The 16,871-nt window shown below is 35.4% G+C and overlaps 1 protein-coding gene across 1 annotated transcript in view; it reads right to left on the bottom strand.

The window, feature by feature from the left end:
* The window catches only part of DOCK4 (dedicator of cytokinesis 4), a 230,641-nt gene that overhangs the window by 128,353 nt on the left and 85,417 nt on the right, over positions 1-16,871 (bottom strand). The window contains 4 exon segments of the mRNA XM_066319015.1: positions 10,691-10,842; positions 12,477-12,561; positions 13,648-13,796; positions 15,426-15,522. Of these exon segments, the coding sequence (XP_066175112.1) occupies positions 10,691-10,842; positions 12,477-12,561; positions 13,648-13,796; positions 15,426-15,522 (483 nt within the window).

Below are 16,871 nucleotides of genomic sequence, written 5' to 3'. Positions count from 1 at the left end.
ATGTAATTTTTTTTTTCTCAGTCTCTCTGCAGCTTTTACACTTGAGATACATTGCACCATTTGAAATTATTTCCAAATCTGGATTTAAAGTGTCCTCGCAATCATTTTCCAAACTTAATTTGTTTTCATCTCTGATATCAGAACAGAACAAAGAAACAAGAGTCTGAAAAGAGGATGGAAAGTAATAACAGACTCACACATTGTAGACCTGGGCATCCTGGTGGACACCAAGCCAAACATAAACTAGAAATGTGCCTTTGCAGTACAGGAGGCCAACGATATCCTGGGATGTATTAGACACAGTACTGCCAGCATGATGAGAGAAGTGATCCTTTTTCTCTCTACTCAGCACTGGTTATACCACATTTGGACATGATAAAGGGACTGGATAGGATGCTCTGACGGTTAGGAATGTTTAGCTTAGAGAAGAGAAAGCTCAGAGGGGATCTTATTAATAAATTGGAATGTATCTGAAGAGAGAGTGCAAAGAGGACAGTCAATTTCAGTGGTTCCCAGTGAGGCAATACACATAAACGGAAGAACAGGAGGTTCCCTCTAAGCATCAGGGAACAAATTCCCTGCTGACAAATTGCGCCTGAGCACGGACACAGGTTGCCCAATGAGGTTAGGAAATCTCCATCCTTGGAGATACTTAAGAGTCACCTGGACACGATTTTGGGAAGCCAATTCTAGATGGTTAGACCAGATGACTTCTGGATTTTCCTTTCAGCCTTAACCATTCCATGATTTTGCAATTAAGTACAAGTATCACATACAGGCAGCCCAGAGAGACAGCTGGGTCATTTGGGTCTTTATCGAAATATGTTTTTTTACAGTCTTTTTCATCTTCCACCTCTGGAAGTTTATAACTGCCATGATGCAACATTCTGCCACTTGTCTACTTGCCCAGAAGTTCCAAATTACTATAATTAATGAACTATCCCCACAACAGCATGTGACATGTTTTTTGTGAGTCAGAGGTTCCAGGTTGTCCAACTGTACCTTTTTATGAACTTCTGTAGCCTTGCACTGAGTATTCCCCCTACAGATGCACAAGTACAACTTCCATCTCCTTTGTGGTCTACAGTTCAACATGACTAAGAAGCAACAAAGAATTTATTTGAGTCTCCTGCATTTAGAATGCTGATGTCCAGAGTACTGATTCTAAGTAAAACACTGAATATACTAAAAGTCAAGTGTAACCCATTTCTGTGCTTAAAATAATATCGGATCTTTGAGCTCCTATACAAGAGAGATCATAGGGATATATTTGAAGAAAGACATTTTGGGTTGTGAGTAGTGAACTTTCAGGGTAGAGAAAATGTATTATTAGCTTGATTCAAGAGATATCCAAGCCCTTCCTTGCAGTTAACAGCATTAGTGAGCTGCACAAACTTTAGTTAGAGTGATGACAAGAAGTCAGGTTCTTTGAGGTGAGCGGTTCTGAGGTTTGAAGATGCTGATTGAGGTTGCAAAATACATCTTTAAACATTCTCTTTCTATACCAAAATCCTTTTACATTATTGTAGAATAAGGGGGAAAAACTGCCAGTACATTAAAAAAAAAATTAGAACACCAAGTAGTGAATATTTTGACTCATTAATGTGAATTTCAGCTTTTGGCAAGTGTTTTCACTGAATTAAATGAATAACAAAACTGAAATAAGAAAGGGATAAAAAGATCGATGATGTGGATGTCACTAAAAGGTGACGTTGAGAGTACAACAAAGGAAGGGTCATCTTATCCTTTGGTATGGTCTAGAGTTTACACAATCATTAAGGATATAATCAAAAGCTCACAAAAAAAATGCAGTTTGCTTTCACTGGCCTTGGATAAACAGCCTATTCTTTGTGCTGTTTAAGAATCTCTTCTCATTTGAGGGCAATATGATAATTACAAACAAGGTTGTTCAAGGTGACAGAAAAAGGAGGATTAGCACGCCAACTTATCTCCCCTCCCCACACAGATGGGGCCAGAGGCATCAATCATTTCAAATAAGATGTTCATATCATATTGACACAGACACGAAGTGTATATCAGTGAAAGAAAATTTTAACACACTCCATTTGACTAAAATGCTGCATTGAAATTTTCCCATTAATAGTACTGCTACTTGGACAAAAAGAAAATGGTTTAGAATGCTACATAAGAACTATGGGTCATATTACAAATTTAAGAATTTCTACAGCAGTATGTTGGCATAAGACAGAGGCACAAACTCAACATTTATGTAAAGATCAGCAAAGCAAATGGGACTCTGAGCAGAAGATGATGCAGCACTCTTATGCATACTCATCAAAGCCAAGAACAAGGGCCACAGTCTGAACTGAACAAATGTAGGCAGTAGCCTTAACACCTTCCATTCCCTTTTTCATAATACACTACTCAGTGTTGTTTGCAAAATTCTCCTAGAAAACCCGAGGCAAGACCTCTAGATGGTAATGTGCTACACATATTGATACAGCCTTATGGCATCTACACTGGAAAGGAATTTCAGAGGACATGTAGATAACTTGATTTTCTGAACACAGCCATCTGGTAAATATTTTCTTCGGGCTTTTTGGCTTTGGTTTTTTGGTTTTTTGTTGTTGTTGTTTTTTTGGTTTTTTGGGTTTGTTTTTTTTTTTTTTTTTTTATAGCAGTAGAATATTTTTATAGCAACAAATAAAGTTAACACAGCCTCAATGAACAATGCATATTGCCTAGAAAACAGCTAAGCTCTTACTTTGCCCCTTGCCACTTGTTAAACTGATTCTATTAAAAACTAGTAAGTGAGATCTTTCCAGGATCTGATTAAAAAAAAAAAAAAAATCAATATATTGTTGATTAAATGATTGGTGTTCTTAGAGCTCCAGTGTGAATGGGCCCCCTGGCTATACTAAGGTCATCACTGCTGCAAAAAATTGCAGTATTGGGTAGCTGATATTAGTACATGTCAATGGAAGGCACAGACTGTCATCAGATGTTCTTTATTTTTCTGAAAATCTGCCACTGCAAAACTTTAAACTGTGTAATCCCTTGAAGTACACATGATTGGCTTTTTAAGTGTGATCTTACTGCTGAAAGAAAAGTTTGTTTCATTAACATCTGTTTGGGTAAGAGAAAAAGATATCCCCAAAGCCAATAATCATCACCACACTCACACTCTTCAGTACTCTAAATGCTGGGACTTCTATATATCCTATATATTCATATTCCAAGGAATAAAAAAACTTCTGAAACTTCTCAAATGACCACACACTACAACTAATTTATAAAGCAACTAATAAAGAACATCAGAACACAGGGTTGTTGCAGTGTGCTGAAATGTTGCAAACACACACTTCCAGTTTTCCTTTGGAGCTGTAACAATGGCTTATCTCCTACCTAAAGTTATTAAGTGTTCCTCACATTTATTCAATGGCACTCAGGGTTCTATAATTCCCTTGAACTCTGAAATCCTTTTTGCAGTGTGATTGTAGTAGAAACAATTAAATGCCGAAGCACAGCTAAGTTACTCTGTTTTACAGAACTTTCCCCATTCAAACTACGATCTGGTAATATCCATCTTACATACACTATTTCATGATCTACATGATCAAGTTAAATTGAATTAGGCGCTTTTGAAGACAATCTCCTGATCATCTCCACATTACGATTCACAACCCAGAGCACTCTAGCTATGAATCCAAACTAGAACATATGCTGCTGCCACTCAGTCCACACAACCACAGATTTAGTCCATAGTAAAATCCTTAAAATATTTACCCATGTTAACATTGGGTCTACCATGAACTGCTCCTCTACAAATCCACTCCTACTGGCTGCCACTTACAGCAGTCTTAGACTTTCAAACTGTTGATTTGCTTACAACAAAATTAGATTATATAAAAACAGATCTTCAAGGCTCCATACCTTGGTAAGTCCTTTTGATTTTGCTTTTCTCAAACATTTGTGCAACATGCCAGATTCCGGAACATATTTTATAAAAGCATTTCCTCAACAATACAAAGTACTAGTACAGATTCAGATACAGTATGCTTGAACTCATATACTTTAGGAACATTCTAAGCAGACAGTAAAAGCTCAGCAGTGGCCAGAAAACTAGCACTGAACTAAAAGACAAGCAAATCTCAAGAGATGTGACCATAGACCTCTTTCATTTTCCAACTACAGTAACAGTACCTCTCTAAAACTGCATATGCTAAAATGCTTCCTTTAAGATTCTATACTAGTGAAATTCGTTTTAAAATTTAAGTTTCATCATTATATTTTTTTTACATTCTTCAAGAACCAAAAATACCCAAGGAATGCACAAACTGAGCTTGTGACCTTAACAGAAATGAGAGGAACAGAAATACAAGTTTAGAAGATATAACAGCTCATAAACCAAAGTATTTTACTGGGACAAGCCATATGGCTGTACCATATTAAAGCAGTGCCATTCACAACTTGCTCTACCCCACTCAGGGGCTATTACTGTTCTAGGAAAGGCAACTGCAAAGCAGAAGGAAGGGGAGACAAATGGAAGATGATAGAAAAACACACCAGGGAAAAGTCAGGAACTATCAGGGGCTGACTTCAGCTGTTTATTGTTCATTTAAATGATAGGAAAAATTATTCCTAGCAGCTAGTTTAGCCAGAAAATATGGATATATACATATGCATACATATCAAGTGAAATTAGCATGCACCAATTCAGTAGAAAATGAATAACTTACAATTGTAATCTTAATAAGCAGACTTAAGTCATGACTCAGATTTAACTACGACTCAGATTTAACTACTTGACTTGCTTCCATACAAGTAGAATATCATGTTCAAAAAAAGCCTTTTAGAGTGTGAAAACACACATTAGACAATTATTTTAATATAGAAACAGCCAGCAAAATAATATTTATTATTATTGTTTATTACTATTTATTATTGTTTATTAACAACAACAAAAAAGTCATGGATAAACCTGTATTTTATTATTAAACTAATACAACCCTAACTTAATACAACAGGACCATCATTATTGTAGATGCCAACATATTTAGAAACAGTTATTTTTAATAGGAATTTCCAGCCACAGAAGAAAATCTGGAGAAAAGTACAATCTCATCCTGTCCCGAACAAATGGGAAGTGACCCAAAAGAGTATTTACCTCTAGCTTAGTTGATAGAAAACATTTCTATTGCCCAAAGTGAGTACTGACCTCACTAAGGTGGTGTAAGCAGGGCATAAGCCCCTAACAATCCAGAGAAATCTTTAGCTAGAAGGTCTGAAAATAAAAAAACCTCAAAGCATCACTGATTTTTTCTGTCACTGTCTGATACCAGATTTCTGCTTCGGGAAAGTTACTAATGTATTTCAAGATCAGTTTTTCGCAGCTCATGAAAAACCTATTATCTGATTCTCAGTACACGTTGAAAAAATTATAAGCATTTGTACATGCTGTCAAAGATGAAGAATTATTTAATTGAGAATGTCTAGCTATAAATATACTTGATTTTTCTTTTATTCATAGAATGGTTTAGGTTGTAACACACCTTAAAGATCATATAATCATGATCTATTCAAAACACAAAAGGATTACTAAGATACATTATCAAAACCAGAATAACTGTTAAATGATTTTATGGCTTTAATTTCCATCTCTTTACATATTTTAAAAGGTGCTATCCTAAAAATGCATTGGTAGGTCCCACAATGAGAGCACAAATGTTTATGTTTAATTAGGAGAATGTTCCTTAAACATATACATTGTCTACCACAACCTATCAGTTCTATTTAAACTAAAAAAATTTCAACACATAGTGAAAAGCGTAGTAAATTTGTACATATATATCTCACTTTTTTTTTATCTGACTACCCTAAATCCATTGCTAATATGTAAGAGCAAATTCAGAGTGTTTATCTCTATAGATTCCACTCTTAAACTCAGATAACCAATATTGAGAATTTATATCCTTTATGATTTCAACATCAACTCTTTCTGACCTTGAAGCCTCAAACTTTACTGAGATCTAAAGCAGTGAAACAGAAAACAAAAAAGTTTTCTGGATAGATTCAGATCAAAATTACTTCAGGGTAGGCTGAGCAGCTCTGTAATCAATGCTCTAGCTACGGATCCTAAGGAGCAATTCAAAATGCCCTGAAGAAGATGCATACATTTCATCAGCTGAATTGCTTTCTAGGTTTTGCTGACTATAACTAGGAACAGGTTACTGGAGATGCCAATCACACAGATCTTAAATTTGGATGTCTTTGGATGTGGATTACAATCCTAAAGTCCACTGATTCATAATGAAACCTTCTGAAATCAGACAAAAAGCACAGCACTGGCCTATTGTCTTAATCTTGGCATCTTACCCGTGATTGCAGGAAGATAGATCCATCTACACAGATTCCAGAGGTGATGATGGGTCTGTTCCTCCCCCTGCCATCCACCTGAAGACACCCTTGTACTTTATTTCAGGACTAATTCATATCTAATGAGGTACAACTACTCAGAGAAAAAAAAAAAAACAAAAAAAAAAAAAAAAAAAAAAAAAAAAACCAAAAAAAAAACACCACCCCACTACCAAAAAGGAGTAAATGCTAAATTTAAATATAAAGCACTTAGGGGATTTTCTAAAATTTATTTTTCAAATAAAGAGCAACAAGAGTGCAGCATAGGTGAAGAACAGATTTATATTAGTAGGTGTGCTTTTTCTTTAAGAGAAAAAAACCCATGTCCAATTTCTTCCTCTGCCTTTGAATATTTAAACTTACACTTCCTATCTGCCAAAGAATCTGAACTGTCTCTTCAGCCACAGCAATCTCAATAAGATATTTTATAAACTGTAAAAGGAAGTAAAATTACTACTATTCTCCATTTCCTCATCTGCTTGTCTTTACAAAGTCAAACAGTACCTACACTGCATCATGTCAGAATCCACTTCTGCCAAGAATATTTACTAAATGTAGTTCCTGTGCCAAAACACACAGGTCACAAGAATTAGAGAAAAGTTTTGTGCTGACATTCAGAATCGTAGTTTTCAACGTGATATCTAATTTTTTCTCTACTTTATACTATATATATCTTCTATTTTATACTATATATATTCCTTTAATCTGTTCTTAGCATGTAATGATACTGTATTTCCTTATTAGACACTCAGTTCTGGTCCGACTAAGCCAAATGCAAGAACTGTTAACACACTGTGCTTTGTCCTCATATCTTGGGTTGTCTCAGTTGCTACAGGATGCTATTTTTTAGAGAGACTCTCTAACTGTACAAGAAAGTTTCACCATCTTTCACTGCTCAATGGGTATTTTCTAAGTCTGAAACTTTCTTAATATAGCATGAGAAAACTATAGTTTAAAATAGGCTAAGGACAATCCTATTCTTGCTCTGTAATACAAAGCTCAGCTATCAAACCATACACTTCCTATGTTATGATGTACCTTCTTTTTACCATATTTTCCAAAGCATGGACTTTTCCACAGAGTTTTTTCTTGAACTAGTCTGGACGGCAAACACTGTTTCTTTTTGAAGAGACTTTCCCCACCTCGGTATCAACAACTGCTATTCTGTTTACTGTGACATTTGAACAAATATTGCTGTTCAAACAGTTGAATGTATGATACTGATAACATAAGAAAAACAAACAAAAAAACAGTGGAAAAATATATCCAATCAACTAAAAAAGTAATCAGACAATGTTGCTTCTAGTCCTCCAACAATCTTTTAAAGCTGCTATTTTAATTGCATATACCTGAGGTTAGAAAAAAATCAAATAGATTTATTAGAGATAGATACATTGATATAGAGAGACCTTACAATTGCAAGTCCATCTGAGAAGAAGCTAAGTTATTTTTAAGGAATTCTATTATTAAATCTGAATTCTTTACTCTCTCCAACTGAACTCTATGAGACTACAGAGCTGACTCATGTTATGTCAATTTATATGAGGTAAACAATGAACACTCTACTATGCATTCAAACAGTCTCATTGAAGCAAACAGGATTACCCACATGAGGAAAGCTTGGTATACACATATAGTGCTTACAAAATTTAACATATAAAGTAGCAAAGTCCAAAGAAATAAAGCTCAAAAAATCCTAATAACATAAACAATGGTTTGAAGAAATAAATTTTAAGTCATTTATATTCATATACTTCTATCTTTACCTGTGCTAGTAAAAAGTTTCATCTGTTCTTTTAATTATATTTTTCTACTGAACCACAAAATGAAGACTTAGGAAACCAATGGACAAATGACACAACTAGGTTGTGACAGATCCTAAGGTGTTGCCACACACAGCTTTTGACCTGCACTTTTGCTAGAAATGAGCAAAAGAGTCTGCCTATCCAAATTCCTCAAGCCCACTGCTGCCGATTGGCATCATTGCAGGGCATGAACTGCAGGGGCTGGGGGCACTGTCTCCTCTCATACATCATCATTCTCAGGGAGATTGTTCATTTCAAGCATGCATCAGCAAGGGCCTAAAGATCTCTGAAATATCCCACCCATTTGTATTGAATAAAAATTATACATTGTACCATACTGTTGTGCACCATGACCAACTAGCTTTGGTTTAACTCTAATAAACTGGTTAAGTTGCTTCCATGTCCAGTGTGGACAGACCATATAGGTATCTATCTTGGACACCTCTGCATTCCAGAGTTCATTCCGTGATACAGATATATCTTGCATTTAATTTGTTCTTGTGAGAGCTCTCTTTGGTTTAGCTTTTCCAATATGATGAGAAGTTTCTGTTTGTTCCTTGGGAGGGTTTTTTTGTTCTGTTTGTTGTGGGGTTCTTTTGGTTACAGGATGGCATGTTTGTTTGATTTGCAGATGGTGCAAAATACCTTCGCAAAGCTTATCCTGTCATTCCCTCCATACCCTAGAAGGCAGTTTGGATTTGTAACAACACATTTCTTCAAGGTTTGCCAGTAATGGGATGAGGAAGCTCACAGCAGCTGAAAACAGACACTGGAGTCAGAAATCAATAACTAAAGGTCATATCACAGCAAGCACGTGAGAAACGGCTCTAGAATTTGTGCTTTCATGTAACGTGAAATCCAATCCATTTGCTTTCACACCACCACCATTGCCTTAACCTTGTTTTCAGCAATCCATATCACCCCAAATTGTTTTCTGTCAAAGTCTGCAGCTCACTCGTAAATCTACCACCTGCTGTGGCATTCATTGGAGTGAACACAAACAACATGTCCTGATGCACATTTAATTCTCAGAAACGACAGGGAACTCTATTTTGGTGACTACTGTCTGAAGCAGTCATTCTGGGCCAGAATGAAATGTCAGTATTTAACAGCTAACACTGTAACACTTAGCTATGTATACATGATCTCACTAACCATAAAAATTAATGTACTCTCTTCCTTCGAAGTACTGGTTACTTATTTTGCCCGCGCTGCAAAGAACAGACATAATTTTGTAAAATTCAGCCCAACTTCCAGGTAGTTTATTCCACGTAGTTCCCAAAACTCCTATTGCCATATTTAAGACAACAACTGTGGAAAGGACTCAAGCTGGAGAAGTTCACGGAAAACTGTGTCCTGTGGGAAGGCCCCCAGGCTGGAGCAGAGGAAGAGTGTGAGGAGTCCTCCCCTGGAGGAGGAGGGAGTGGCAGAGACAGTGTGTGACCAACTCACCACAGCTTCTATTCCCAGTCCCCTGTGCTGCTGGGGTGGATGAAGAAGAGGAAATCAGGAATGAAGTCGAGCACAGGACGAAGGGAGAAGCGGGAAGAAAGATGCTTTAAGTTTTGGATTTATTTGTCATTATCCTACTCTGATATAATTGGTAATAAACTCATTTTCCCCACGTCAAGTCTTTTTTATCTTGACGGTAATCAGTGAGTGATCTTTCCCTGTCCTTATCTTGACCCTTGAGCCTTTTGTTATATTTTCTGTCCCCTGTCCAGATGAGGAGGGGAGTGACAGGGCAGCTGTGGCTGGCTGGAGGCCAGGGTAAACCCACCACACCCATCACCACTGCACAGCCATTTAATGGCTCAGACTTCCTGACATATTCCTCAAACGGAATTTACTGAGCTTTTGCACTAACTGTACTCGCCTTCTGTGCTCATATTTATTAAATGCATAGTGGTTCCACTACTGATCACTCTCCTGTTTTCTTTTTTAGCCAGAATTCTGAAAATAGAAATAGCTACTAAATATTTTAAAAACCAAAGATTATCAAGTCTCTCAAGGAATTTAAACTGCAGGACAGATTGATTTTGACAGTTTCACTGAAGAACCAGCACCTCCTCACAGAAGTAAAGCCTCTTTTTATAAAAAATATGCTTAAGTCACTGACCAAGGGCAGCCCTCCAATCTCATGTAATGAGGAGAATTCATTTCATAAATACTACAGAGAAAACAGAAGTTCAAAGTTTTGAATGTCCACTGATTAGGAGAGATGAAAATAGGGATACTGAAAAATGACCACGCTGTACGCATGCACATATATTCCTATTAAAAAAATATAAATTGGAAGGGGAAATAAGTATGCATTTTTGTAAATCTTAAATGACTCTATTAACCATTAGACATAACAACTGAATTTCGGAAGGAAGCAAAACATTCTCATGAAACAAGAACACCTTGCCCTTGTTTCTAAATGTGGAATTTGTTACCTGTAAAGATACAGTTATACAGCAAGTATAAACCTACATAAAATCAGTATTTAAACAGAAATCACACGGTACCTGATGGGTCGATTTTCTTTACTATCAAAGAGTGAAAAGATTACTTCCAGTTCCTCTCCCAGGTTGGAGCACATTAAACTCTTCATCTGAACAAAAAGATGGTGGCTGCTAGCTGGCACTGGTGTGTCTTTTTTTCGATGGCGATGTTCCATCTAAAAATACCAAGGAAACAATAACCAGTTTGAGCCAATTATAAAATTCTCAAAATGGAGGTAAAATATGTTATACAGAACTACTTTCTTAATCCAAATTAGTATCTTTTTATATTTAACTTGTATGTTTTCTTTCCCTTTTTCCTTTTGCATCTAAGACAGAAAACACAGGGAATTTGCTTTACTGTTTTTCTCCCACGATGAAATGTAGCGCTGGGAATCTCTAGAAGTTTGTCTTTTTCTACTCTGAAAGTGTAGAGCCACTTTAAAGCTTTGTGTTATAACAACACATTATTTCTTAGCTGGCTTAAACAGTTAATGATCTGATATTCCAGTATTCAAACACAAAAAACAAACGCTTTTGCAGAAGACTAAATACAAGTATTTTAAACTGGGAAGAAGCAATCATACTCACATTTTGTGATCTCCAGTAAATTGCTTTATACAAGCTAATAAATTGTCTTGATTTGACTTCAAAGTTTATGCCTTCTGCATTTTAGTCACCCATTAAGAGGAGGACAGTATTAAGTTATACTATCCCTTTCTTACATTTTAAACAGCAATATTTCTAAGCTATATAGCCTTCATACTGAGGTTAACCTTTTCCTCCTTTTTATTTTTCGAAGTACACTCCATGAGAGCCATTACTAGTTTTCTGTGTTATTTTCCCTCTGTATGTTTCTTCTTACGATTAATGGTTACACACCATATTTCATCTAGTGCTTCAACAGGATCCCATAATATTACATATGACTTGGAAATGACACAAAGGTATACTGATTTAGCACAAAGAATTTACTATTAGGCTTGACATTACAAGCTAACAACACAAGTGAAATATAAGTTAAAAATTATTTTTTAAAATACATAATTATTTCAGATGCACAAAAAAATGTAGCAATGATTTTCAGGGGGGGTGGGTTTGTATTTAAATACAAAAGTCACCATAAATAAAATTCAGTTTAAATAAAAGCTTAGTCTTAAGCACATAAGGCTCAGAACTGTGTATCTGCAACAGCTGCAGCACTTAAATATGAGCCAAAGTCTACATAAATGAATCGGCAAGTTTTCTTAGACCTCATTGGAGATTTAATCAGAATAAGAAATATCAGTGCTGGTTTTAGTAAATCTAGATGGGCTTTTACACCCAAAGGAAAGCTTTCTTATGCAATTTAACTGCTATTTACATTAATATATTGGAAAGTACCAAGAGCCCAGTATAATTAATTGTGACAGTATTATACCATTATTATATTTCCACAAAGCTTATCTAGACAGGCTTACGAGCCAGATAAAGCTCTAATGACAGAGTCCCATAAGCTTTTATTGATGATTAAATTCATATTAGCAGTCATAATTTTAACAGTACATCAGAAACCAAAACTTTTAACAAATAACATTTAAGCTAAGCATGCATGCCCACAACAAATTTGATATCAAATCAAAGAATTTCATACAGATGTAGAGATGACATAGCTGTTCAAAAATTTTTTCCTCATAGTAAAACTCATCACATTACAAAATGCCAATTTATTTGATCAAAAAAGGCACTTTTGGTTAAACAGAAAAGAGCAGACATCAAACTATCAGTATGTAATTTGACAGCAAAAGTACCAGATATTACATTGACATACCAGCCTGAAGAGCTCTGTAATGCTGATCTCTTCAGGATCCACCATAGCATATTCTTTTCTTGGAACTAAGTCAAGTCCCAGTTGTCTGTATGAGAAATGGAATAACAGTAAGTAGCTTCTACTTTCAAAAGAATCAAATTAACTCAGCATGTGTTCGTTGTTTATTCAAATAAACAATGCACATAGCAATTGGTGCTCTACAATTAGTTGACTTTTTGGTTTTGTTTTAATGTATTTTGGCTATATCCACCATTTACATTTGACTCATTCCCTTTCTCCACTTTACAATATTGACTGTTTTCCCACAATTTTTAAATCTGTTTCACATTGATGATAATATGCAATGGACATTGTCCTTTGAACTATTGTGAATATTTTAGTGTGAATGTATGTTTTAAAGAGGAGGAACTGTCCATATCAAAAACCTTCAAAACTACAATTAACTTCGAGTTACTGCAAAACTCTAAGCAGACAGCTAATCACATTTAGTCACAATCCTTTCACTCTGTTATGCATTTATGCTTCCAGACAGCTGTAGAAACCCTGGAAATGCAGTTAATTCTACTACTGAATATTGCTTCCTTTAGTTAACATTTAGCTGTATAAATATATGCTAAGAAGAGACTTTGGAAACAGCACCTAAATGCTAGAGGGTGTTTTAACCATTTTCTTGCTTAAAAAAAATGCAAGATAATACAATTTGTGTTAGCTCATTTCAGTTATTCAGATTAAAGATGCAGACCACAGTAGCTGGATGTATGTTAGAGATGCCCAAGTAGGAACTAAATTCTGTGACCAATTTAAAAAAGAAGCAATGTCATCCAACATAGCTTCAGTTAGAATACAAAGCAATGCTAAACACATCATCCAGGCATCATGTGTACTAAAACGATGTAAAATGCTGTTTCAGATATTCCAATGCAATTCTCTTATGGATAATACTACTGCTATATAAATGATAATGCTATAAAATAGCAGAATAAAACAATAAGCCTCTTTTCACTCTTAAAACATAGCGGACACAAAAATAATGACGGAAAACATCCATTAAAAAAAACTGTAACACTTGTTAGAAATCTGCTCTTTATTTCAGCATTGTACAATCAGCCTGGCTGATTGATTGAACCGGCTTTACAGTTTTATTGCATTTCATTTATTTATATTCACTCACTCATTGCCCCAGTCCAGACGAGCAGTGATGTGTCGCTTGACATCCTTCATGCGGTCGTGGGTGAGGTGGCCAACAAGGACCTGCCTGCGCAGGTCCAGGATTTCATTCATTATGTGCCACAGCCGGTGGAAGAGATCCCCCTCATTCCTCTGTGAGATAAAAATATCATTGTCCCTACATCATCTGTGTAAGCTGACAATCCTAATAAATACATACACGATAAAGAAATTAGGAAAACCCTTTTTCTCCTTAATCAGTCTTTTATTCCCCATCACGCTGTGACCACAACACATCCTGCATGTGTGTGCATATAAAATAATTTCGGACCTTGCCATAGACCTTGTCTCTGCAGTCCAATTCCTTGTGTCTCTCTCATGTTAACCTAATCTAATGTACATGACAGATAGGACAAAACTTCAACAAAAAATGTTCATATGTTTCATGACAGCATTGTTTTATTCCAAGAGCATGGTCATTCTGTGCTGCTGTCTCATCCAAACTGAATATACTGTCTGTATTTCAAGACTATATTTGAACTCATACAGATAGGGGATAGAAAAAACAGTAGTTCTGAGCATTCAAACCCTGAACCAGTGTTAATTTCTTTTAACTTTCCCTTGCATTGCTATAACTCCACACACGACTACCTAAACATAAATAAATAGTATCACATAGACAGAATCTTGTCCAGACAGTTCTTTATCTAATTGTGAAGTAGGAGGAATTACGTGAATATGACTGCTTTGAAACCACATCCTCCTACTCTAATTATATACCAGCTAAGAGCAAAAATTTCCCATAAATGAACCTCTGTTCTGGAAGAATCTATTAACTCTTCCTTCACTAATTCTAAGTAGTTTTAGATAGTTTTTTGAGAACTTATACCTTGAGAAAATTACTACAACCTTCATCTAAGTGATTCATCACACAAAGTTGAAAAAACATGCCTATTAAGATTTGTTCTGTTACTTCTTGCCAAAAAACCCTAAGTTCATTTCCCTTTTCCGTCTTCCTATGAAAAAACACATAAAAATAAAATTCAGCTACTTCGGTTGCTTAAGTAAAACCTAAAATTCATTTAGAAGTACCATTACACTCCATCAACAACATTTATACTCCAACTACTCTGAAAAATTGCAATTTGATAAATCTGCTCTTTTTACTTCACATTCATTTACTTCAAAAGCTCACTAAAAGGGCATTAATTTATTGTTTATCTTGGTTTTCTGTCTGCAAAGGAAGAAAACCAGGGTAATTTTGAGCATGCAATAACAAGAGCAGTGAAGAAAAATGTTGCCGAAAAGAGAAACAACTGCTGTAACAATAAGAGGGAAATAGGAATATTATAAGTAAAAGAAAACCAAGGGAAAAAAGGTTGTAGAAAGAGCCCTTGGATTAGAAACAGGAGAGAGAAAGGACTTCGTAGGAACATTATAAGAGAGCTGTACTGACAGTATGTTTTCACAATTTTCCATCAGATATCAGTTTCATGTCTGCAGTCAAAAAACCGAATTAAATAAACAGTATTTCAGATGCATCTTTGGTCCTGGTATCTACTGATAGTTCTACTGAAGTATATTGCTATAATTCATGTGAATACAAGAGACATGCTAATAACACTAAGAAGTTCAGAATAAAATTTCAAGGTATTAGCAAACAATTAAATAACAAACTGAATGTTCTGGGTTTCTTTCTGAAATATATACTTCAACTAAACCCAAGCATCTAAACCTTTTGAGATGACATTATATCAAGGCAATATTATTCAGGGTACTTGCCACATAAAGTTGTTTCCACATTGCTCCCCAGTCTCTTAGAGTTGATGTCATTTCTGTAATAACAGAATCTTCTGTTGGAATAACCATTTCAAATTGTCTGTAACATGCAGAAGAACACATGATATTACACAAGCATTACTAATCCCATTGCAGTTACTAATATGTAGACTTCCTACTGCCAACACTGATGTCTGTCAACCTGCATGAACACTCCTTCAGATCATGAGACTTTTTATTTGTATATTGATTGAGTCCCCATAGAAAAACTTAGGGTGAAAATAGTTTAAATCCCAATGCAAAGTCTTGGCCCTAGACAAGCCAGAGGGACTTTTTTCACTATGAGATAAGCATATCAAAAATGACTTTCATAGCAGAATAAATCCCATCATTTCCAAAGGGATCTTGACACTTCAGGTTTTCATGCCTGGATTACTTTTGTTGTGATATCTTGTCTCTCTTACTAAATTAACATAACAACGTGACAGCTCTTGGCCGTGATGTGCAGCAGGGAACACGGCCTGAATAGGAAACAAACTAAGAAAGGAAATTGATGTAACAAAGACTGAACTCCATGCAAGTGCCATCATGGTGTCCACTAACAAAAATTATTCTGCCTTTAAATTTTTATTGCAATGGCTTATAATTTTGTTTCACCGAACCTTCAGCTTTAGCTATAACTTCAAAAGGAGAAAAGGATTCTAGGGCATGACAAACCACATGTGGCTGTAAATTCATGGTAGACAACAGAGAGTTTAACAGTTATATGGTTAATATGTCTCACAGGGACATTTTCACCTGTGAGAATGAAACTTGTTTTAATATTATTACAGTCTTCATCATTATTTCTACCCATCAGGAATAATGGGTCCTCAGCACACTTGTTCATGCTCCCAAAACAAAAGTCGCTTCATGTTCAGGCATCCATATATTATATTATGAGAGATGTCCTTACCTAAACAGTTTTCAAACTGTTTTGAATCAGTTCTCTACTAATAAATCAAAATAAAGGATAAAATATGAACAATTAAAAATTAAGTAAAACTAGAATAAAATGGTTGAGCTAAGATCACTGATGACTTTTAAAGTTTTAAACCTTTAAAAGTAATACCATCAAGGTAAGTTTTACACAAAATAAAAAAAATGCAGTGATTTTTTATGTCGGATACCTTGAATTTCAAAACAAATTTTTAAAACTAATTTTAACCAATAATTCTAGTTTTTATCAACTCTTCTAAATGGGAAAAGATACTAATTGTTATCAAAAATAAATATTGGCTCTCCAACATCTGAAGTAAAGGAGGAAAAAAGTTTCTCTATTCATTTACAGGTTTAGTAAAATATTTTGCCATTAAACAGATACAGTGTTTTACCTTTTTTTGGTAAAATGGCAACTGTCTACCATGGTAGAGCTACTGCCCTCAAAGAAAAAAGGTAATCTTAAACAGC

Source organism: Sylvia atricapilla, chromosome 5 (assembly GCF_009819655.1).
Source record: "Sylvia atricapilla isolate bSylAtr1 chromosome 5, bSylAtr1.pri, whole genome shotgun sequence".
NCBI classification, from domain to species: domain Eukaryota; kingdom Metazoa; phylum Chordata; class Aves; order Passeriformes; family Sylviidae; genus Sylvia; species Sylvia atricapilla.
The sequence above is the reverse complement of the archived record's forward strand: the minus strand, read 5'-3'. Positions and strand labels throughout refer to the sequence as shown.